Genomic DNA, 22396 nt, shown 5'->3' with positions numbered 1-22396 from the left:
CGTGTCATTTTTTAATAGTTCAAGTCCTTATCAGCTGAAAGGATTCCAAATCGAAATATCAAACAGGGTTTTTATTGAAAAGACAGTGAATGAAACTGGAGCTCAGCTCCCATTGGTTACATGTGGTATCACAGCTGTACGTGATGCTTAATGGCAATTACAGATCCCATCCGTCACGAGCGTCATGATACGAACATGTTGCAGTCAAAGATCTGAAGGGATTTAAAAATGTGCTATTAGGTTTCACAGAACCCGATTCACTTATTTAAAGAGCCTCATTTCACAACCAGACAAAGTGCTGAATCTTAAAACATGACAGATTATTGACAGATCGCTGGACAAAAATATGTGTTCAGCTCACAACCCCACAGGCCATTAGGATCTGTCTTCCGATCACAGTCCGTATGGTCGCCGACAAACCGTGAGCACGTCCCAGGGCCGCTGTGGACGTCTGCAGTCGGTGCGCCTGCTGGAGCTGGTGGTCCGTGACTCTCCTGAATCCCAACTACCACAAAAACGAACAGACTGAGACGCCTCTCCCGAAAGGTTAAATGAGTTATCGCTCTTCTGCTGGTCCGGGCCGGGGGCGTCGTCCGTGGCAGCACACACCTCACACTGCAGGAGCCCCGAAGAGCCGTCGCTTTGATGCTGGCACATTAAAACACACAAGGCCCTATTTGCTTTAACTGAAATAAGATGTTCTAGTTCACAGTGTGCCGTGTTTCCTCCGACCCCCCCTTACACCCGCCTACTCAGAAGAGGCTGCAGTGTTGGTGCGCGGCGGTCAGTTAAAGAGATGTACAACAAAAGCTGTGCTGTCCAGCAGCACCATGTAGAAATCCCGAGTAGGTGGAGACCGGTTGTTTATGAGATTCGGCTCAGATGGCCATGGGGTCGCTTCTGGCGAAGGAGAAGTCCCACATGATGCCGTCCCCGTCGGGAAGGTGGCTGGAGGGCAAGAGGACCCGCGTGAACCAGTGGCTGGGGAGACGCAAGCACAATGCGGATTGGCGGAAAACTGCTGTTTTGAAGAGGTGAAAATACACACAAAAAACGCGGTGCATTGCTTTGCTACACACTGATGACAAGTCTCTTCAAACAAGTCTATCACAAAAAGCTTTTCGGGATATCGCCCCACCTTTAGTGTCCCCAATGGCGTCTGTAATTAGCGCCTGCTGTATAACCAGGGTTTAGCTACATGGGAACTCACCTCCTCTTTTCCACGCCCAACAGTAACTTCCAGTTGTTCATTGGACCATGGTGATATGGGTTTTTGAAAACCTGCATCAGAACAAGGGGGACATTTTTTTTATCCTGTATTCCCACACTAAATACTCACCACCAAAACTACCAAAGTGTTTGCTCCCGGATGCCGGACGGCGCTGCGACACCGGAGCTCGCACCTTGCCCTTCTCCCGCAGCCTCCTGGTCTCTTTGTTGTTGATGTGACGCTCCACGCTGGTCTCTCCTCTGCTGATGATTATCATGTGCCAAAGGGTGAGTCCTCCGAGAGCCACGCACACCGTGCTGCACGCGGGTGGAGGGGGGGGTTATTGTAACATGATGCTATCACCCGGACTCTCAAAACCACACGCATGTGTCAAAGCGTTCCTCACCTGGTCAGCACCCAGAGGAAGATGATGCTCTTCTGAGCAGTGGTCTCGGGGAAGGTTTCGGTCGGGCCGGGGGTCTGATAGAATCTCTGAACGGGACAGGAAATGATCACCAAACGTTATTTTACTTCCACTTCTGACCCGAGGTTGTTTCAGCTCTGTGGGGTCATTTTGACGCAGAATGAGCTGAGTGACGTAATGAAGTTGTTCGCATGCCAGCCGGTGCATGAGCACCTCGGACACTAGACCGACCCCGATCGCATGGAAACGCCAGCGCAAGAAAGATAAGATCCTTTTGCATGTCTCGTATTTCAATTATCATTTGCCACCCGACCCCCGCCCTCCAACTCCCCACCGTCTGTCGCCGTGGCGACGGCTGAAGGCACAGCACCACGGTTGTGTGCGTTTGCGGGCTGCACAATAGATACTGACCTCTATCGCGTCGTAGGCCTCCAGAAACAAGGTTTTGCTGCTCATGCTGCAGTAGAAGCAGCCCAGTGTCATGTACAGGCAAAAGCAGAAGAAGTAGCGGTGGTTGAAGTGGCCCACGCAGTTGTTCACCCAGGCTGGAAAGGCGTTGAGGTCAACGTGTACAAAGATGGCGGTTGGGGAACAAGACAAAGGAGGTAAACAAGAGGTGAGGCGTGTTCGTGCTTTTGTTTTGTTCCGCGTTGCTTGCTAGAAGGATACGGCAGTGATGGTCCATCTTCAGCACACAGCTGGAATTTAAACAAACAGTGGACGGTGAAGGAACTTTTTACACTCAAGAACTGTACATGAGAGGGTTTCATTCGTATTTCCATCTTACGTGTTGCAGATGCTGCAGTGGTGCGTCCTGGGCGGTTTCGGAGTGATGCACTTCTTGCAGATGGACACCGAGGGGATATGAATTTTGTCCTGAAGACAAAACACAAACGAAGTGGCCCAGGTAAGTATACGACCAGCGTGCCGTGTGCATAAATCCCGTCTGGAGTGCAGTACCTTGGGCGAGTGTCCCGGGGAGGTGGTGGTAACCTTGTAGTAATGGAAGACCACCATGACGAGAAGCCAGTGGCCACAGCTCAGGTGCCAGGCCACCCAGTACGAAGGGTAGGTGCTGATGATTGTGGGCAGGACGAAAAGGTAGACGATGACCACGACCGAGGTCGTCAGCAGCACGACGAGACAGACAAAAACCTGAGTCGGGGAGACGAGGTGACGGTGAGGGGGAGTGAGAGAGAGAGAGACAGAGAGAGAACGACCGGCGGTCATCCGAGCTCTCACCGCTCCGAACCACCGGGTCACGTTGTCCACGATCCAGTAGACGGGCTCGAACGCGCAGTCCAGTAGCGTGTCGCCGTCGCTGAGGCTGTTGGAGTACAGCGACTTGAGCAGCAGCGCGCCGTAGCTCCACAGCTCCAGGAGCCGGCCGCCGGGGGCCCCTCGCTGCGGGCGGCGCCGCCGGCACCAGCGCAGAGCCAGTCTCATGGCCCGGGACAGCTGACACCTCCAGCTGCTGCTGCTACGCATGCCTCCACCTCCACCTCTGCCTCCTGCTCCCCTCCTACACACTCGGTCTTTCACACACACACAGACACACAGACACACACACCAACAGTGGCAAACGCAAGCAGAGTAAAACAGCAGCTCCTCGTAGCGGGGCCTGATCCCGGCCTCCTTCAGATCGAGATCTGCGTCGCACATTTCGGAAAAGGACTGGCAAGGAACTGGCACTCTACTACAAAAAGCAGCAGTCCAGTTCTGAGCCAGCATCCTCTGTGAGGCACACGGCGAGCGGGTGTTGAGCTACGCCCATCGGCACCAAGAAATGAACTGCTCCGGTTAATAATTCACAGCAAATCCAGATCTCCAAGCCAAGAACCTCTCAGGAACTCGCAGGGCGGGAGATGCGGAGCAGTAACCTTATCGAGGGAGACGCGATGGGGTGAATGTCTTAAGGAGGAAATAAAGTAGCCACCGGATCCAGGGCATCTTTTCATGAAAGTGAGTATTGGTTACACTGATAGGGCTTGTTCAGGTGCTCCGAAATTGGATGGCATTAATAATGAGGGGTGCTGATCAGGGGCCCTAGTTAGAAAGTAAGGCCCGTCAACCAGCTGCCCTTTTCCTTTGCCGTCAGCTGCAACTTAACTACATCATAGTTGAAAAAAGGATGAAAGAGTAAGTGCAGAAAGTGAGCTCCCATTAAAAATGCAGATGCAACACATGCCCCATCTGTCAGGATCGCACTCCTATCATTAAAAGGTGCTATAAGCAACATTTATAAATCATGATGAACACCAAATGAATTCCAGCACGTTCGTGTAATCCCTGGGAATGCAATACTCAATCAGAGGGAAAAGGGAACAAAACGTTAGGCATGGCACAAAAGGTTTAGGGCTGCAAACTTTAATTTGATTAATCTGCACATTTCTTTTAGTCTTTTAATTGATTAATGCAATTTGGACCGTAGAACATTAGGCCTTTTGATATTTATTTGCATGTTATATTCAGTGACGGACAGAACAAAGCAGTCTCCATGGCAACATGCTGCCCGAAATCTGGTTTTGGAAGAAAGGAGGATCGCTGCTTGTGTTTCTTATTGTGGAAAGCTTTACTTTGACCTCTACATCCATTGGGACTCTGTTTCTCTCAATATGAGGATGTATTGATGATAATCACCTACATGTGTGAATTAGGTCTAACCCTAATTATTGCATTACATTCCTAATCACGATTAAACAATTGTGAATCATTTGTTTTACAGGTCGAAAGGCAACATTACGTCACGTGGTGCAACCTTTTGACACTATCATTTATCTGAGTGAAATTAATACATAATTAAACCATTTGAGCATGCATTTGACAGCAATGTATTAGAAATGTATTACAGCCTATATGCTTGTTTTGTAGCTCTATAGCAGCAGACAATACCCCCTTTGTAAAAATTACGGCTGACAAATGCAATCGAAGACTGGAAAGAGTTGTTCCACGTGACCGTATGATTAATACTATCGCGTTTGATAATCTTACAACCGGTTAAACAGCCAAGAGAAAACCCCCATCCCTTTAGCCACGGTGTGTCCCGCTTTACCAATGTGCTAACTTATATCCTTCCTGCTAGCTGCCTCCAGCGCCCTGCAACCAGTCATTTAGAGTAAATACACTACACCAACTCGTACTCATGTTGACATTGACGGTGTACCTGGTCAGGTGAAGTGGGCGGACACGCCTGCAGCAGAGCGGTCAGGTCATGGTCCGGCTAAACTGTTAGCTGTGGTCTCCACTGATTGTAGGCGAGCTTCCCACAGCAAAATCAGCGCTCTTTGCGAAGATCGTCTATTCAGCGGTGGGTTTTACTCAACGGTAGCAAGTGTACGCGTCTTCCGGCTAAGCTGTTCAATTGAGGGGCCTCGTTGATTTAAGTAAATTTAGCAACGAAGCGTCAACAAAATAATGGTATATCACTGTAAAATTATGTTTGATTGATTTGCTGCAAGTTGCGCGTTATGCAACGCAAAGTGACTCAAAAAGTGTCCAGTGCGGAAACTAACTATGCCGAAGTGAGACCTCTTCCTCTTCTTTGGCTCTTTGACGTAGCTTGCTCGAGAAGGCGCGGTGTTTCCTGGGTAATGAAGTTGTATGCTGTTATTTGCTCGTCTGGTTTGTTTAAACGTAACGTTATCTCAACTCACGCCGTCGTTGTGTTGAAATCAACAATCTGTTATGTATCCATAGTATCAGTCGTGTATGATGACATTGATGATGACCATTCCCATTCAACATATTTGAAACCAATAACGGCGCATTCCCAAAAGTTGGCCTAACCAGGAAGAAGTCACGTGATTGTGAAAAAAGATGGCTGCGGTGCAGTGGTAAGATGTTCTTATTCTTTCAAAAAAACTCCGTTTCATCAACATACATTTTCTAGAGTGCAAATTTTGTGAACGTCAATAGAGTATCGCGATCTTAATTTCAACTACAGTGCCAAATGAAATGTCAACCTCGCTTTGCAGGCTGTGAACATAATACTGACAATCAAATGCAGAATTACCAACTGTTGTTATGTCTCTGGCCTTGAATGAAATGTCCTCGTTGCCCTGTTGCATTTTGCCAAAGCCCATGGGGAAGTGTAGTCACAGTAGCTAAGTACATGTGTAGTATACTCTTTGCAGTAATTGTGTATAGTGAGAGACCACAGACTGTGTGAGCACCCTTGGTGTTTGCCAGGCTGTCAGTAGAATCTGAATTTGGCCTCCTGTTTTGTTTACCAAGGCGATCCAGGGTGCGCAGCTATCACACCGAGCTGCAGAGATGTCGTCCCGAGGCTGCTCTGGTGGAGTTTGGAGACTATCATCCCCTCAAACCCATCATGGTAGACATCTTCTTGCTCTGTATAGACTCATTATAAACGCCACTATTACAATTGTTCTGGTTTTTAAAAGCATGATTCAGATGTTTCCTGCATTTACTGTGCACGTTCCTTTTAATAGTTCTACTCTTCCCTTCTCCTCGCTGCCCAGGTGACTGATACGAAGACCCGGCGCGGGGCTCGTAAAGGCAGCACTTCCTCCTCGTCCTCCTCTTCCTCCTCGGTGCCTCCGGACCCCCTCAGCTCCATGCTGGATGGGACCGACCCCCTCTCCATGTTTGCAGCAGCCTCGGCCACTGAGGCTCCCGCCATGTCACACAGCGGCTCTGCTGCGGTTTGTAACCCTGGACACAGACCTGAAAGCTGAGACAAATGCTGTTCTAAAAGCGTTTCTTCACTGATCTTTTTGTTCTTTTTAAAGTTATGAAATTCTATACATCAGCCGCTTTAATACACAGTCACTGTTTCCTGAAACTAACATTATTCAAACTATTCACCAAACCCAGAAGTGGAAATAAGATGATACCCAAATGTGTTTCGTATAAGGAGAGATGTTGTGCTTCCAGGATCTGGGGAAGAAGAGGAGGGAGAAGGAGGAAGAGGCGGTTGGACAAGACTTTGAGCTCTGGTCGTCAAAACGTGGGGAGATCCTGGCCAGATTCACCACCACTGAGAGGCTCTCCATCGTGAGTCCTCCTCCCCATAACAGCAAGTTCCTCTGGTTCTCCAAACAGAAACCTAATTCTGATTTCTTTCTTTTCATAGAACCTTTTCATGGGTTCGGACCAAGGTAGGACCTGCATTTATCTTGATCATAACAAGACACACACAGATAGCAGCTCGCTGCTAAACATCGGGTGGCATTTAGCAGCCAGATAGACTAAACTGGCGCTGAAGGGAGAATAGAGGTTTGACTGGAATTCTTTGGGTAGAAACAGAAAGCAAATTGAGACATTTGGCCAAAATGTGTCACTGTTGTGTTGACCGCATGCTTTGCTGCCCTACGTGGCACAACAATTATCACTGCTATTAGAGATCTTTAAAAAGCAGCACAGTGTGTATGTCTTTACTTTGGTTTAGCGCTAACACATCACTCCTGTTGTCACCGTAGGAAAAGCGCCAAGTCCAGGATCCTCCGCTGTTTCAGAGAAAGTTCGAACTCGCCTGGAGGAGCTGGATGATCTGGAGGAGGTACCTTCTTAGCTAACTGGCACAATTCAAATGTCAAAATCATCCATCAACAAATGTTTTACTTGTGTTTGAATGCATACATCTACTGTACATAAAATAGACACCTGCACGGTCCTATTAGTGCATAAACAAGCTGCATCATTTATAGGGACTGTATATCTCCAGTGAAGGAAGTAATCCTCGCTCTGATGCGTCTCGGACTGACTCGTTTTTGTGCATCTGCGTGCGTGTTCAGGGTTCTCAGAAAGAGCTGCTGAACCTCTCCCAGCAGGATTACGCCAACCGCATCGAGGAGCTAAACCAGTCCCTGAAGGAGGCCTGGGCCTCGGACCAGAAGGTCAAAGCCCTCAAGATCGTCATCCAGGTAATCGAGCGTCTGAAAACGCACCAGAAACCATGTACGCTCCATCTCTCACATAACCTCTGGATACATCGGAATAAAGTTCCTCTGTGACACAAACATAAACACTGATCTGTGGCCTGTTCTCCAAGTGCTCGAAGCTTCTGTCCGACACCTCAGTGATCCAGTTCTACCCGAGCAAGTTTGTCCTCATCACGGATATCCTCGACACTTTCGGTGCGTGAAGAACCTTTTTATCTCTCGGTTTCTGAGGGGAAAAAAGGTTCCTGGTTTTCTATCTGTAGTCTCACTTGTCTGCAGGCCGGCTGGTGTACGACAGAATCTGGACCATGTGCTCAGACCCGCGACCCCTACCAGGTACAGAGAAAACTTCTTTTCGCGATTCCTAGGTAACGGATCTTTTGGCTGACTCTGGCTCATGTCCGTCTGGTTGTCAGACTCGTTCACAGTCGACGACGTGAACGACACGGCCAAGGAGACGTGCCTCAACTGGTTCTTCAAGATCGCGTCCATCAGGGAGCTCCTACCCAGACTGTATCTTTTTCCCACCGCTCAGATTTGCTAAAAAAAAAAAAAAAAACGTTCTCATTATATCTCATCTCCTCCCCTCGTGCAGAGATTTGACTCTTTGACCTTTGTGAACAGATACGTGGAAATTGCCATTCTCAAGTGCAACCGCTTCCTGAACAAAGGGTTTGTTTGTTTCACCTTTAGCTTCATGCACAGTGCGTCCAGCTTCAATGTTCTTCTGATATTCTTCCTCAACTTGCTCCACTTCCTCAGTTCAACATTTTCAGATTAGTATCAATAAGAATTACTATTTGTGCGGTGGGGGGGGGGTTAAAAAAAAGATTTGGGGATATGATTGTTTACTACAGACCAACAAAGTAGTCCCTTCTGTCCCTCCACAGCGGTATTCAGGAGACGCTCCCTCGGCTGACAGCCATGATCAGAGGGATCGGAGACCCCCTGGTGGCGGCGTACGCCAGAGCTTACCTCTGCAGGGTGAGACATGCACACGCCTCACCTATTGTTGATGAGAAAAGCCCTCAGGCTCATTGTCAGTGTCGCGTAGGAGGGAAGAAAACCGCTGTTTTGTCATTTAGACAACCGAATCAAATATTAACCAGCAAAAATGTAAAAAACATTGTGATTGGTTGAAGGGGAAAAAGTGAGCCAGAGATGACAGTCTCTCTCTCTCTCTCTCTCTCTCTCTCTCTCTCTCTCTCTCTCTCTCTCTCTCTCTCTCTCAAGGTGGGCATGGAAGTCGCCCCCCACCTGAAGGACAGCCTGAACCGCAACTTCTTCGACCTGCTTGCCGCCTTCCGGCAGATCGGCAGCGAGAGCGTCCAGAACCAGCTGGTCCTGCAGCGGGTGGAAGTGCCCGAGTACCTGACGCTTTACTCGCCCGCCATCAACTGGATCCTGCAGTGCATCGCCTACAGAGCGCCAGAGGCACGCAGCCACATGCTGTTTTACATGACTTGTTTAGCTCCAATTTTTATTGGACCAAAATATGTCAACTTAACGGCCTTTTCGGGGGAAAAGCCAGGCTCAGACATGACACTTCTATGTTTCTAATGCTCTTTGTGTTTCCATGTCAGCCTCTGCTGACGGAGATGATGGAGAGATGCAAGAAGCTGGGGAACAAGTGAGTGCTTTTTAAAGACACTGTAAAAGGGAAGTGGATTTAATTTGGACGCTTCTTTCCTGTTTGTGAAAGGTCATTTCTGTACTGGATGTACATTTTTTAATCAGACTTTTTGCCTCATGTCAGATCAGTCGTATTGAAGATGTATATATCTCAGATCAGTTATATGGGATAGTGATGAACAGGACAGGACACGTACAGAATTGTTTCATGGTTTCTTTCTCTATTAATGCAGATTGATTTTATATCAATGGAAGGACACATTTTGTTGTTGTTTGTCCCCAGTGGACAAACTCAACCATTGTTGAGTATGTCCACAACAACAAGACTCTGCTTCTTTTTCAAGATTCAAAAGTCATATCAAGCAGAACTCCCAAAAAGCTTTTTCCTCACAGGTACAAAATGTCCCGTTTGTCACAAACATCACAACGTGTTCCTGTCGTCCCGCAGTGCTTTGCTGCTGAATTCAGTCATGAGGGCCTTCAGGCCCGAGTTTGTCGCAGCCAGAGCCACCGACTTCATCGGTATGATCAAAGAGAGCGACGAAGCCGGCTTCCCAAAGGTCAGAGGGCACGAACGCTCGTAACACAGCCGTCCATTAAATGTAAACGTGTGGGGGAATATCACAGCCAGCCTCGGGCTTTATGAAACTTAAGTTTGCTGTACCAACGAGGTGCGGATTCAAGCGTGAAGAAATAGGCTAGAAAATGACGACCGTCGTCCTCCCCTCCAGCATCTGTTGTTCGGATCTCTGGGTCGCAGTCTGACGTGTGCCGACCCTCCAGAATCCGAGCGACTGACGATCCTCAACGAGGCCTGGAAGGTCGTCACGAAAGTCCGCAGCCCTCAGGTACGCTGGGAGTGGCGCCACGCGCGTGTGTTCCCGATTCGACGGCCTACGTGACTCTTTGTTGTGTTTTAGGATTACATCAACTGTGCCGAGATCTGGGTGGAGTTCACTTGCCGGCACTTCTCCGTGAGTGAAGCGCCGGGAACATGTTTTTTGGAGGGGCGGCGAAGTTGCTGAAAGCTCAGCCTTTATTTCGTCTCTGGGCCCCTTAGAAGCGTGAGATCAACACCGTTCTGGCTGACATCATCAAACACATGACCCCCGACCGGGCGTTTGAGGACGCTTATCCTCAGCTGCAGTCAGTCATCGGGAAGGTCCTCGCCTACTTCCATGACTTCTCCGTCCTCTTCTCCATGGTGAGCGCCCGCCACTTCAAGATGCTTGCGAGGGACCTTTTTGCCCTCGGGGGGCCTGAGATAAGGGGTCTTTGTCGGGCCAAAGTTTCACAATGTCCCCCCCAAATGTTCCGTTCTCCAGGAGCGTTTCCTGCCGTTTCTCGACATGTTCCAGAAGGACAGTGTGAGGGTGGAGGTGTGCCGATCTATCATGGAGATCTTCATCAGGTACGAACCACCTCAGAGACCAGAGTTTGAAATCAGCTAAATGACGTTGTGTTTTTTTAAAGGTTTAAGAAATGCTTTTGACTTCTACAATTGGTCTCCGTCTGCTTGCAGACACCAGAAAGAGCCCACGAGAGACCCGGTCATCCTTAACGCCATGTTGCACATCTGCAAGACCATGCACGACTCTGTCAAGTAGGGTGTTTGTGTGTGTGTGTGTCTGTGTGTGTGCGTTGGTCTGTAGTTGTCTTTTAGGGGCCATAACAATTAGTGAAAATTTAGGTTTCAGTTGTTATTTTTTTCTTTCTTTTTTTCCAGTTATTTTAATGTAGATTGTGACCATGCACAGAAAGTTCACCTGAAGTCTGTCTCCCTGTATTGTAGCGCTCTCACTCTTGAGGATGAGAAAAGATCTTTGGCCCTGCTGATCATCGGCTTCATCCGCATGGTAAAACGTTTGTCTTAAGATTTATTCATAGCAGCTTTTACAGTACTTTTTGACTTCTCTGTGTCTCTCAGCAGCCGATTTGTTCTTACTCAAGGTGGATGCATTTTCTGAAGTTGTGTGATTCCCTAAGAAGGCTGGGCATGGTTGGGTTAAGGAAACGCTACTCGATCAAGAGTAAATACCCATCTTGTGTGAGCTCTTGTGTACATGTGATTGACTCAAATAAGCTACATAGCCTGTTTTTATGCTCATTTGGGGCTCTTATAATATCTGTTTTTCTGAAAACAACGGAGCTCAATGGAATGCTTTGGTATCCCAATGGCTACTTTACATGCCCCTCAAGATATATTTCAATGGAGCTATGTGGCACAAAGGAGTAAACTAAGAAAAAACTAAATCAGAGGTCTAAATGTTTGGAAAATGTTGCGATTCCAGACCAATGTGATTTCCTTCAGTAAGTCTCTGAGAGCTCTTCTCACTCTGCCACATTCTGTCTGTGTGTCCACCGCTGTGTTCAGGTTTCTTTTGGTCGAGACTTTGAGCAGCAGTTGAGTTTCTGCGTGGAGGCGCGGGCCACCTTCTGTAACCTGGAGCCGGTGCTGGTGCAGCTCATCCACGTCAGTACGAATCCGCGTTCGGGCCGTTATTTTCTCTGATTTGGGTGTGATATCCCTGCACGCAGCGTCCTCAGTGCTCCCACTGTCGTTTCCAGACCGTGAACCAGCTGGCGATGGAGACCTGCAGGGTGATGAGAGGGAGTCACTCCCGCAAAACGGCGTCCTTCGTCAGGGTGAGTGGACCTCTGATCGCTCCGGTCGGGCGGGGGTCGGCTTTAGATGACGGACGCTCGGTTAACTGTCGTCGTTGCCCTCTCCTCCAGGCGTGCGCTGCCTACAGTTTCATCACCATCCCGTCCCTCAGCAGCATTCTCAGTCGTCTCAGCCTTTATTTGCTCTCGGGTCAGGTTGCGTTGGCCAATCAGTGTCTTTCGCAAGGTGAGCAATGTTGCACGAGGGTTCAGTAGTCCGGGCACATTGAATTTCAAGTCAATTCTAGATAATGGTTCATTTTCAGCAACTCTCCACGTTCTTTTTGGTCATCGGCAAATCTTTCTTCTCTTCTCCTGCTTCCTTCTCTCCTTCTACTGTTCCCTCACGTCCTCGTTTCCTGGTTACCTCCCTTCCCTCCTCCCTCTCTGCATCGTTCTGTTGACGACCTCCAGCGGATGCTTTCCTAAACACAGCCGTCAGTCTTCTCCCGGAGGTTCCTCGCTCCATCAGCGTGGAGGGCAAACTTCGCTCCTCTGAGAGCTTCCTGCTGGACTTCATCAACAACTTCCTGGCTACGCTCCTGGTTGTCCCGGTAACGCAATCTACCTTTCTGAGTACAAATCAGTCGCAGTAAAATCATCCGAAGTGGAAACCGTTCTGATGCGGGTGTGAGATGAAGGCGATGAAGGACCCAACCAACAGGCGAGCGTCCTCAACACTCCCAACGTGTGTGTGTGTGTGGTTGTGCATGTTTTATCAGGACCATCCAGAGCATGGCGTGCTCTACCTAGTCCGCGATTTGCTCAACAAGGTCCAGAATTACACTTGGGAGGACAACAGCGACGCCAAGGTGCGGGTCTTCATCAGCGCTCTGCCCCTGCTGGCTGCCATGAGCCAAGAAACCTTCCACTACTCCATCCCTAAAGGTAACGCGTGAGGCACAGCGCCGTCAGAATACACCCCATACGATGGAATCCAAATGACAAGAGGCGCCACTGTGTGTCTTTTGTTGCTGTGGCATAGAGAGGGATTTTATGTGAGCATTCTTTACAGCTGAAGTGATCTTTTTCCATCTTTCCCGGTCACAGTGGACTCCAACGAGACACTTTATGGAGGAGACCCCAAGTTTCTATCGGAGATCAACAAGCTGTGTGAGACTCTGATCGGGCAGATCCTGGACAATCTGAAGGCCCTCTCTCGGGATGAGGTGAGGCAAGAGCGGCTCGCCGCCACCAGCGGGTCTTTTAACCGTGCTGCACTTTCTGATCTGATGACCAAAACACCACCTTTGCCCTCTTGCAGCAGAGTACGAGGCGCCAAGGTGCCTTGGCCTTTTCCCTGTTGGGGGTCTTGCTGGCTCATGGCGACCTGAGGAACAACAAGCTGAGCCAGCTGGTCGTCAACCTGTGGAACCTCAGCCACAAACACGGATGCTGTGACACTCGAGTCTCTGTGAGTTCACGCGCACTCCTCGAACACGTCTAACAGATTTCTTAAGCAGTTTGAGTATTTTCTGTGCTCGGTCCAGATTACAGTCCCGTTCATGCAGCCGCTCTCTTCCCTCTGCTCCAGGTCCGAACCCTCGAGTACATCAAACACCAGGCTCAGCAGGCCGACATGGCCCACCTGTCCGATACGGTCCAGAGGCTGGCCCTTCAGTCCCGCACCTGAACATGAACCTCACCAACCTGTGTGGAATAGAGACAAATCAAAAATGACCAGAAGCACAAAGGAGAACGAATCATTCCTGAATGCATTTTGGGTGGGGATACTTTGTGCAAAAGATTTGAACCAATATAAAAACATAAAACTAACAATAGTTATCAGCTGAAGTTACGGGAAATGGTAATTGTGCAACAATTCCTTGTTTACGCCAGTTTCAAGCCTAAAAATACTAACACCTTGCACACTGTTATCAGACAATATAAATGTACACAATAAAATGATTAAATTATTATGAATGGGTTTTCTGTTATTAGTAAATGCTAATTTTGTGGATATATAAATGTGTGTATACGTATAAATTATATATATTTGTAAGACGTGTATATATATTTTCTCTTTTTTATTTATTTATAGGTAGTCTTAACTAAGTTTTAGCCATTAATATGACAGGACATGGTTTCATTCTCAGAAGAACACTTAACGGTAGAATCTAATCCGATGTGGAGTCATTTGGTGACCTCACAATTAGACCAGCAGAAGAGATTTCCATAAGTACCTGCATAGATAGAACGCATTACAGTTTAGTCCTATAATTCAACATAATCTACAAACACACACAGATGCAAAGGTGTAGAGGCGGAGCTGCTATTAAATAGATGCAAATAACACATGGTCCACATGAACACCAGGTGCTTTAAAAGGTTCTCTGTCTCTGATGTCCTGTCATGTAGTGGGTTACAGTACAATGCCTGTTTTTAATGTTTCTCTCTTTCTCACTTGTTCTCTCTCAACTCTTACAAACAATAACAAAACATGTCTCAACAGGTTCATGTTTTTTTTTGTTTCAAATTGTAATTATTACTCTGAGTTTGTTTTTAATAACAAACGTACTCATAATTTATTCATCTTGCAAAAGCTCATAGTGATCATGTGACAAATCTAGTCCAGATCATAACACTACAATTGTTGGAGCACTTCCATGTACAATTCAAACTAAAGCTAAAACATATTATGACAAAGCATCACCAGCCAGCAGGCTATTTCCTTGTACTACAAAAGCACGTTTTATTTGGCAGTTAAAGGTTTGAATAGGTTGAAGCAGTCATATACAAGTAGAAAATAAAATAAGTACTGCAAAATGGTTCAATATCTGGTTTTCATGTTTATTTTGTGGAGGGGAATAATGTACAAGTACACCTTTTTTCTTTAAGACAGCATGCATGAACTGAAACGAAGAATAATGTACCCTAACCACTATTTCACCTAATATTAAATAATGGGGAATAAATCAGACGCGGCTCGAGTGGGCGACTACGGAAACTAATTTAAGCACACTGCTAAGACCGCAATCCTCCGGGAGCCGAAAGCCCTTTCTAATGTTCTCAACCATTTCTAACGAATCCATCGGCTCGCGTGGCCGTGGGCGTCATGAACGTGGTTCTCACTCTTCCCAACCAAATAACGGCAACACGCCGGCTACGGCGCGCGAAGAGGGTCAGTTGCGTTTATTGCTTTCCGGTTTCCCACTGAAAACACTTGGCTCGGGCGCTGCTGCGGAGCAACGATGTCGGAGCAGGAGTCTCTGAGGTGCTCCAGTGCCAGGAACCGTGGAGGCGTTCAGAGGGTCGAAGGAAAACTGAGAGCCAGCGTGGAAAAGGGGGATTATTATGAAGCGCATCAGATGTACAGGACTTTATTTTTTAGGTAAGACTTTGTAGCATGTTGTTAGTAGGTGCAGTTGTAGCTGTCATTTGGCTTCGGGGCCTGTCTGTTCCAGATCATTCTACTGTCAAACATGCTCACACGTCTGTCTGTTTGTGATTGGGTGAATTCACGGCGGACCCGCCCACTCATCGTGATCCGTTGTTTTGTGTGAACAGTCGCGCTGTCAATCCAAAATCGCGTAAATGTTCTGCTAACTATTGCTAGTTAGCTCTCTAGCTAGGTGTGTATCAGCTCAGCTCACGGTAGCTGAAGTCTGGTTACCAGGCCTGCGTTTACCAGACCGTCAAAACACCAGTGTTTAATTAAATTACCGGAATATAACGGCTTATTTCGTTGTTAACCTAAACATCCTTTGAAGCTGTCCAGCCGTTTTAGCATTTAGCCGGTTAGCCGCACACTGCACCGCCACAGTGGTCAACGTTAACGTTAGACGTGTTGCTCCTCCTGGAGCATTAGTTTGACAAAGATATTATTTGTTCACAATCCAGTTAAGTTGAAGTCAATCCTCCTCCGTATCAGATAGTGAGTTCGTTACCCATCTAACTTACTTCTCCGTCATTGTGTCTCTCACGACTAATGGTTGCAGTTGCGGTATTAACGTTGTCTCATGGGGGGGCGGGGGAGTCTCAAAACGCTACAGCTTTCGTAAACAAGTTGTTCTAACCATCGCATCACGCGTATGAATGCCTTGCTTTCTATCTCACGAAACACCCGTTGTGCATTTATCTTCTGTTAAAATGCTCGTGTCTCTGTCGATAAGCTGACGTGGTGTGACGTGTAATGTCCTTCATCAGGTACATGTCCCAGGCGAAGCACGCCGAGGCCCGGGAGCTGATGCACAACGGGGCTCTGCTCTTCTTCAGCTACAACCAGGTACACGCTTCGCTTCAGCTGTTGGGGGCCCCCCCCCCCAACACGGTCATGTCAAGTGTTGAATGTCCACGTTGTTTATGTAAACACGCCAGATAGGAGGGTAATAGTATCGTGGTTCAAAGCAGTATTTGTTTGTTGTTTTCTTTGGTATAATTGTAATACCAGTGGAGTGTTTAGAAGTTACTCCCGAATAAAAGAGCCCAAGTGCGACAGTAACTTTTTTGAGTCTATATTTGTATTTGTATAAGTATTCAGACAAAATGTGTCTAGGAAAAAAGTTCACTGCAAGTTTGCTAGTTGGGCAATGATTTCAGGATCGATTGATTTGAGCTTTTTCTCCCAACGCTCCCCAATCCAATTCTTTAGAAAACATGGAATTTCAGATGCAATGAATTGTGTTTTCATCTCCAGCAAAACAGTGCAGCAGACCTGTCCATGCTGGTGCTGGAGGTGTTGGAGAAATCGGAGACAAAAGTTGAAGACGAAATATTAGGTGAGTGGCAGCCTGATGCCATTGTGGGCCGTATTATTGCTTCCACAGCTTCCAAGATTCACACCATTCAGATACAAAGGAAAACAGGACAGGAATTGAGTTAATCATCTTCAGAATTGCTTTTATCGATGAAAGATACAAGTCCACTTATTGTGGAGGTACATTTTGTTAAACAATACAAATGCAATACTTGTAAAAAGGGCTAATGTTGAAACGTATAAATGTATTTTTTAAACGGTATACATCATTTACTTAAGTGTGTCTTTGGAACAATGAGATATTTTTGTTTGCTGGCGAACCCAGATTGCAGTTGGTGATGGATTAGCTTTTACATATATAACCATTACAGATCCTTTATTCATTGGTCTTAATACTGTTTGTGATGGTATTCTTAATAAATACGGCTGCATTAAATTGTCATAACATTCAGAGAAGACCGCCTTTCACAGGGAGGGGAACAGAGTGGACCTTCTCTGATGCAGTTTCGTTATGTGATTGTTGCAGAAAGCCTGGCTAAGCTGTTCAGCCGGATGGACCAGAACTCTCCAGAGAGAGTCGCCTTTGTGTCCAGAGCCTTGAAATGGTCCACAGGAGGACCCGGCAAGTTGGGTCACCCAAAACTACACCAGCTGCTAGCGGTCACCTTGTGGAAAGGTAATTAAGTATTGAGTTCATAACATAATCATTAAGTGTTTTAGGGCTACGGCTGATGTACATCTGTACTTTTGAGGCATATAAGGGGAGAGAGGAGACCCGGTAACAGTAACACCATCTGGTAGTGGTTCCCCGTTAATATTGTAACGAGCGACTGAATATTTAAACCTTTTGTGTCTCCCAGAGCAAAACTACAGTGAGTCCCGTTACCACTTCCTCCATTCGACTGATGGAGAGGGCTGTGCACAGATGCTGGTGGAGTATTCAACGTCACGAGGCTTCCGCAGCGAGGTCGACATGTTTGTGGCGCAGGCCGTCCTACAGTAAGTCCGACGCCGTTATTTCGTTTCTGAAATCGCCACAATGACAAGGTTGACATGACTGCCAGTGTTGGCAAATGTGATTGGGACCATTTTGTTATATTGAAGGTGCAGTATTCAGTAGATTTGCCGTTTCAATTGACTGTTTGTTCTCACCCTGTTTCTGTTCTACCGGTGTCACATTTTCTTTCTCATCTTCTCCTTTTTATCTTGGTCCTCTGTCCCTTTTCTATTTCTGTCCTTTTCTTTCTCTGATCCTTTGCCCTACAGGTTCCTCTGCTTAAAGAACAAAAATGGCGCTTCTGTGGTGTTCAGCACGTACACGGAGAAACACCCGTCCATAGAGAAGGGCCCCCCCTTCGTCCAGCCTCTACTAAACTTTATCTGGTTTCTGCTGCTGGCAGTGGATGGGTAGGTTTTCATTTGTTGCTTTTTTTATTCTACCTTACAGTAGTGAATTGTGTGAGTGTAATAATGTGTCTTATGAAAAAACGCCCCGTGCCTCTTTGTTTCTTTAGGGGTAAACTAACAGTTTTCACAGTATTGTGTGAGCAATATCAACCTTCCCTGAAGAGGGACCCCATGTATAATGAGGTGAGTGTTAAAAAGTCCGGTGTTTCCGCCCATGAATCCTGTATTAAAGCTAACTTCAGTGATGGGACTGTAGCTCGCCATGTGTGCCACATGCATAACGGTTGAATAATAATGTCTCCTACGTGTTGTTGTGGAATATTTCATCGGGTTGCTTTTTTGTTTCATGTGTTTTGGTCTTTGGGGTTTCGTTTAATCTGTCAACATTTAAGTCGCCGTGCTTGTTTTGGTCAATGACACCAGTCGAGGCGGTTACTCTTAATATCGTTTCAGTCCCCTGATTCAGCCGTAATTGTGTCTGTTTTGCTGTTTTCTTGTTCCTTTTCCGTGGCCTTTTAATAAACGGCGTACGTTTCTGCCGTAAGCGCGGACTAGATGTGGACATAACAACCTGTAAACATGTCTTCGGCTGTAGTTTTGTAACCCGTCTCATTCACACCTGTGTCCTCCTCTACCTCCTTCTTTGGACAACCTGCTGCCTCCTCAGTATCTTGACAGAATAGGACAGGTTTTCTTCGGTGTTCCACCCAAACAGTCGCCATCATACGGGGGACTGCTAGGTGAGTGAACCGAGACTTTGTGTACTGGAGCGGCTTATTCACAAATACCCGACCGATCACCTGTAAGATGAACGACGTTTAGCTCCTTGTATGATCTCATCGCTGTTGAACCCTACTGTTAAACCACCCGGGTTTAACCGATTTCATTCAAGTTCTTCTCAAATACACACGGGAAGGATGGATGTACGATGGTTTTATTCAAGTAATCAGATGGTTTGTTTTTGCTAAACGTTGGATAGAAGACACGCAGAACATAGTGAGCTCAATATTCTCTGCACGTCTCGTCGTCAAGTTGGCACCGAGCGGCGTGGAAGCTGACCGACTGCTGCCTTATGTTTTTCATTCTCCTCATCTCACAAGTGGAACTATTGATTTAAAAAATCTGCATGAGAAGACAAGAAGATCCCTGCACACATCTTTGTGTGCGCAGAACGACTGTGACGAGTGCGTTTTGTACCGCAGGAAACCTGCTGAACAGCCTGATGGGCTCGGGCGAGGAGGACGACACGGCCGAGGAGGCGCAGGAGGACAGCAGCCCCATCGAGCTGGACTGAGCCCGAGAACAAACGAACAAACGCACGCACACGCACACACAACGAGGACGACCACGCCGCCTGCCTCCTTCACCTCCACCCACAAGGACTGGGCGATGGCACCGCTGCGTGTTTTGAGATGAGTGCTGTTTCCAAATAATAATAAAAGAAAAACCCTCCCTCTTCCTAAAATCCGGCTGCCAAAAACCTCCGTCTGGGCTGACTGCGTCAAATGGCAAATAGTTATTGTAAGATTATTATATTTTATGTGAATCCCTACTTTTGTTAGTGTGGGACTCCTGCCCGCTGTAAAGGGTGTAATGATTTTTAAAACGAGAGAATAACAAACATCTCGCTCCCCTCGAACACCTCCAGAGACACCGGCAAGAGTCTCCCAATGGAGAGGAAGGCATCAGCACCACCACCACCACCCAACCCCCCACAATGATGATGATGATGACGACATCATTATAAGGCAGTTTAGTCGACTCGCTACAAGTATTTAACTGTTTTGTTTTGCCTCACAGACCTCGATCAGAGACGTGGCGTTGCTGCGTTTTTTTCCCAGAAACTTTCTTGTTAAAAGAAATCCCTTTTTGAGTAGTAAATTAAGTTGTACTTGCAGTCGCAGCCGTCGCTCGTCTTTGTCCTATTAGCAATACGGACAGAAAGTCCGCTGAGCTTATCAGAGGTCTTCTTCAATCTCAACCAAACAAACGCACTCTGCTCGGCGTCTCCTCCACAGGTGAATTACTCCAAACATACAATAGACATTCAGTAGCTCCATTGTAGAGGTCCCACTTTTTACCGTGCACAAGCTCAACTGCTGCTGTTTGCCTCCCCAAGAGGAATCGTGTGAACTTGTATTTAGTTTTGGTTCCTTCAAAGTCTGACTTTCTAGCGTTGGAGTCAGTCACTGCTTGTTGGTCTCCGGATGCCCGTCTGCATTTCGCTGTGAAAATAAAATGTCAAAGCTGGAGTGATCTTTGAAAACGCAAAGAGAGCCGCTCTGTTGGACTGGATTTTACTTGTCATGTTACAAAATGCTAATATCTAAAGCCGCTGTTGTGAAACAGACCGTTTCTCATTAAGTCTTTAGTCACAATCTTCTTCTTTTTTTCGGCACAGCTGCCTCAACATCAGTCACATTCTGTGCGCATTCAGAAGTGTGATGTAAACAGTCCCTCTGCACCTTCCTCTCCACAGCTTTATTTTCAACTTCATCTTTTTATCCCCATTGTCACTTTGAATCAGTTACAGGATGGAACCTTTTTTCTTTTCTTTCTGAACTTGACTTAATTTAATACAAGGGAAGTCCAGAGGTCTTCCAAGTTAGAGTAATGTTTATTCACTAATGTGTAGGTATCTGTGGGGCTGTCAAAGTACTAAAAAAACAACAACAAAAAAACAATTTATTCAATATATGTAGACTACGGCTTTTAAATAAACAAAAGCATAATTTGGTGTAACTTGAGGTTCATGGAGGAATATTCACGCGTTCCTATTTTAATGAGAAAAAAATGTCACAAAACATGAAACGATCCCACAGTAGTATTGGTTTTCATAACAGCTTTAGTACATAACAGGTTATCTGGGTCCTCTTTGAACGTTTGACTCTTATTTTATATAATGATCAGTTTGGGAGTAGTGCTGCAGTACAGGGGGGGTGTTGCATCCGTCTCATGCTGAAGACAGAAACGGGGACGCGGCCGTCGAAGCAGCAGCAGGCTTCAAAAGATGGAGAAACAAAAATAAATGAAACAGCAGAAATATATTTAAGGACTGCGCTTTAACAGTATTGCGTTCCAGTTGTGAGAAGTCCTGTTTCTTTCTGCAGGCCGATAAATCCCAGAGGTCCAGCCAGTGAAAAAATGAATGTGACCAAAGGCCTGTGCGTCATAACAGCTGTCTGCTCTTGTTTTTAATATTTTTTTTTCCTTTTTACTGAAGGGGAGTGTTTGCCTTGTCAATAATTCACTAATTAAGTAAATAAACTACAACTGCGAAGAGTTTGAGAATATCTTGAAACAAACATTGTCCTGTCCTTTGTTTTATTTTGCATTGCTTCATGCTGCACATTAACAACGATGGTGAATGCATCACCAGGATACACAATGTTCTTGTGTTAAAACACTATTATTGAGCCCAGCCAGGGGGGCAAAAATCCCATTGTGTATTACTTAATGGAACACCACCAGTAGCAGGTGGAAATGACAGACACAATGATTCCATGTAAATGGTGAACAGGGCGACCAAGGAGCCACGCGTGCACGTGCAGATCTCCTCTGGACGAGTTGCAGCTGCAACGTGTTCACCAACTGTGGTTTCGCTGCACGCTCAACTTTACAGCAGCTTTTCAGACATAATGCACCAAATAAAAAAATCAACTATTTTCTCCCCATAAATAAACGACTTGACTTTCACAATCCTAGCCACAGCCAGTCTTGGGGGGATTTTGGCAACACCAAACGTTCCATGTTCCTAAATGACCCGCCGTCATGTAGACGAGAATACCGAACTCATCCCAAAGAAAGTGGCCCAGAGTTGATCGGAACACGTGAGCCTTCATGAAAATGTGTGCGCACGCGCAAAGGAGTGTGTCTGGCGTGTGTAGTCTTCTTCATTGGACAAACGTCATTCTGCAGAAGCTTGTTGATCCCAACACAGGAAGTCCAGTTTCACAACAATGAACTGGATGAGTTTATATCACTGTTGTTTATAATGAAAAACTACCTCAGTGTTCAGTTTGCTATTCTTTGTTAATAGTCAAGAGGGATAACGAACAGTTAAACATTAATATAGTTTTTGTATGTATTGTTGGATGAAATAAAGTACCATAACATTTACATTTCCAAATCTTTATTATTATTTCAAAGCCGAGTATAACGAAACACACTGGATTATCTGGCGAGGAAAACCCACGCAGACGTTGAGGAACTTATGGTTCAATCAAATGATTTTACGTCAATTCAAGTTACATTTCATTTAATTACATTATATTACACTAAATAAATCTAAATTAAATTATACATTAAATTATATTGCACTGAATTCCACAGTGTGTTTAGCTGATAAATATTATTTAATTACATTGCATTAAATTATTTAATTCTATAATTCAACTCAAGTTATATTACATTGAATTACATCTGCAATCATTATTAATGGTATCGTAATTTGAAACCAT

At 46.2% G+C, this 22396-nt stretch overlaps 3 protein-coding genes across 5 annotated transcripts; 2 read left to right on the top strand and 1 right to left on the bottom strand.

Annotated features, from left to right (window-relative positions):
* Window positions 1-56: 56 nt before the first annotated feature.
* On the bottom strand, window positions 57-5190 carry zdhhc16b (zDHHC palmitoyltransferase 16b). Of its 2 annotated transcripts, XM_040177365.2 has the most exons (10): window positions 4798-5190; window positions 2877-3169; window positions 2595-2789; window positions 2422-2510; window positions 2304-2332; window positions 2046-2179; window positions 1617-1702; window positions 1404-1527; window positions 1211-1281; window positions 57-981 (listed from the first exon to the last, which is right to left on the bottom strand). In XM_040177365.2, the coding sequence occupies exons 2-10, from the start codon at window positions 3120-3122 to the stop codon at window positions 879-881; spliced, it is 1077 nt and encodes a 358-aa protein (XP_040033299.2). In that variant the 5' UTR covers window positions 3123-3169; window positions 4798-5190; the 3' UTR covers window positions 57-878. The 2 variants fall into 2 exon arrangements, with proteins under 2 accessions (XP_040033299.2, XP_040033298.2); XM_040177364.2 differs by having other exon boundaries at window positions 2877-4910.
* On the top strand, window positions 5171-13753 carry vps35l (VPS35 endosomal protein sorting factor like). Its single transcript, XM_040177363.2, has 29 exons — window positions 5171-5467; window positions 5868-5967; window positions 6116-6298; window positions 6531-6650; window positions 6730-6754; window positions 7076-7155; window positions 7391-7519; window positions 7648-7732; window positions 7817-7873; window positions 7954-8050; window positions 8162-8209; window positions 8428-8521; window positions 8771-8971; window positions 9121-9167; window positions 9618-9729; window positions 9901-10017; window positions 10090-10143; window positions 10230-10373; window positions 10495-10580; window positions 10692-10772; window positions 10962-11025; window positions 11544-11642; window positions 11738-11815; window positions 11906-12020; window positions 12248-12387; window positions 12556-12721; window positions 12884-13002; window positions 13098-13247; window positions 13368-13753. Exons 1-29 carry the CDS (start codon window positions 5451-5453, stop codon window positions 13464-13466), a joined length of 2907 nt encoding a protein of 968 aa, XP_040033297.2. The 5' UTR covers window positions 5171-5450; the 3' UTR covers window positions 13467-13753.
* Window positions 13754-14773: 1020 nt separating this feature from the next.
* get4 (guided entry of tail-anchored proteins factor 4) lies at window positions 14774-21241 on the top strand. Of its 2 annotated transcripts, XM_040177366.2 has the most exons (9): window positions 14774-15164; window positions 15980-16058; window positions 16470-16551; window positions 17056-17205; window positions 17390-17528; window positions 17796-17936; window positions 18044-18119; window positions 18604-18676; window positions 19139-21241. In XM_040177366.2, the coding sequence occupies exons 1-9, from the start codon at window positions 15025-15027 to the stop codon at window positions 19228-19230; spliced, it is 972 nt and encodes a 323-aa protein (XP_040033300.1). In that variant the 5' UTR covers window positions 14774-15024; the 3' UTR covers window positions 19231-21241. The 2 variants fall into 2 exon arrangements, with proteins under 2 accessions (XP_040033300.1, XP_040033302.1); XM_040177368.2 differs by lacking the exon at window positions 18604-18676 and having other exon boundaries at window positions 14902-15164.
* The last annotated feature ends 1155 nt before the right edge of the window (window positions 21242-22396 follow it).

Source organism: Gasterosteus aculeatus, chromosome 5, assembly GCF_964276395.1.
Source record: "Gasterosteus aculeatus chromosome 5, fGasAcu3.hap1.1, whole genome shotgun sequence".
Lineage (NCBI taxonomy): Eukaryota > Metazoa > Chordata > Actinopteri > Perciformes > Gasterosteidae > Gasterosteus > Gasterosteus aculeatus.
Note: the sequence above shows the minus strand (reverse complement) of the source record. Positions and strands in the feature narration are given on the sequence as shown.

Excerpts from the sequence above, each read along its gene's own strand:
- zdhhc16b (XM_040177364.2), bottom strand. The coding sequence starts at position 3,365 with ATGCTGGCTCAGAACTGGACTGCTGCTTTTTGTAGTAGAGTGCCAGTT. Across the intron at positions 2,511-2,594 it reads CCCCGGGACACTCGCCCAAG|GACAAAATTCATATCCCCTC; the intron begins GTACTGCACTCC and ends TTTTGTCTTCAG. Across the intron at positions 2,180-2,303 it reads GAAGATGGACCATCACTGCC|CCTGGGTGAACAACTGCGTG; the intron begins GTATCCTTCTAG and ends ACGCCTTTCCAG.
- vps35l (XM_040177363.2), top strand. Across the intron at positions 5,968-6,115 it reads ATCCCCTCAAACCCATCATG|GTGACTGATACGAAGACCCG; the intron begins GTAGACATCTTC and ends CTCGCTGCCCAG. Across the intron at positions 11,026-11,543 it reads TCATCGGCTTCATCCGCATG|GTTTCTTTTGGTCGAGACTT; the intron begins GTAAAACGTTTG and ends CGCTGTGTTCAG.
- get4 (XM_040177366.2), top strand. The coding sequence starts at position 15,025 with ATGTCGGAGCAGGAGTCTCTGAGGTGCTCCAGTGCCAGGAACCGTGGA. Across the intron at positions 15,165-15,979 it reads TACAGGACTTTATTTTTTAG|GTACATGTCCCAGGCGAAGC; the intron begins GTAAGACTTTGT and ends GTCCTTCATCAG. Across the intron at positions 16,059-16,469 it reads TCTTCTTCAGCTACAACCAG|CAAAACAGTGCAGCAGACCT; the intron begins GTACACGCTTCG and ends TTTCATCTCCAG.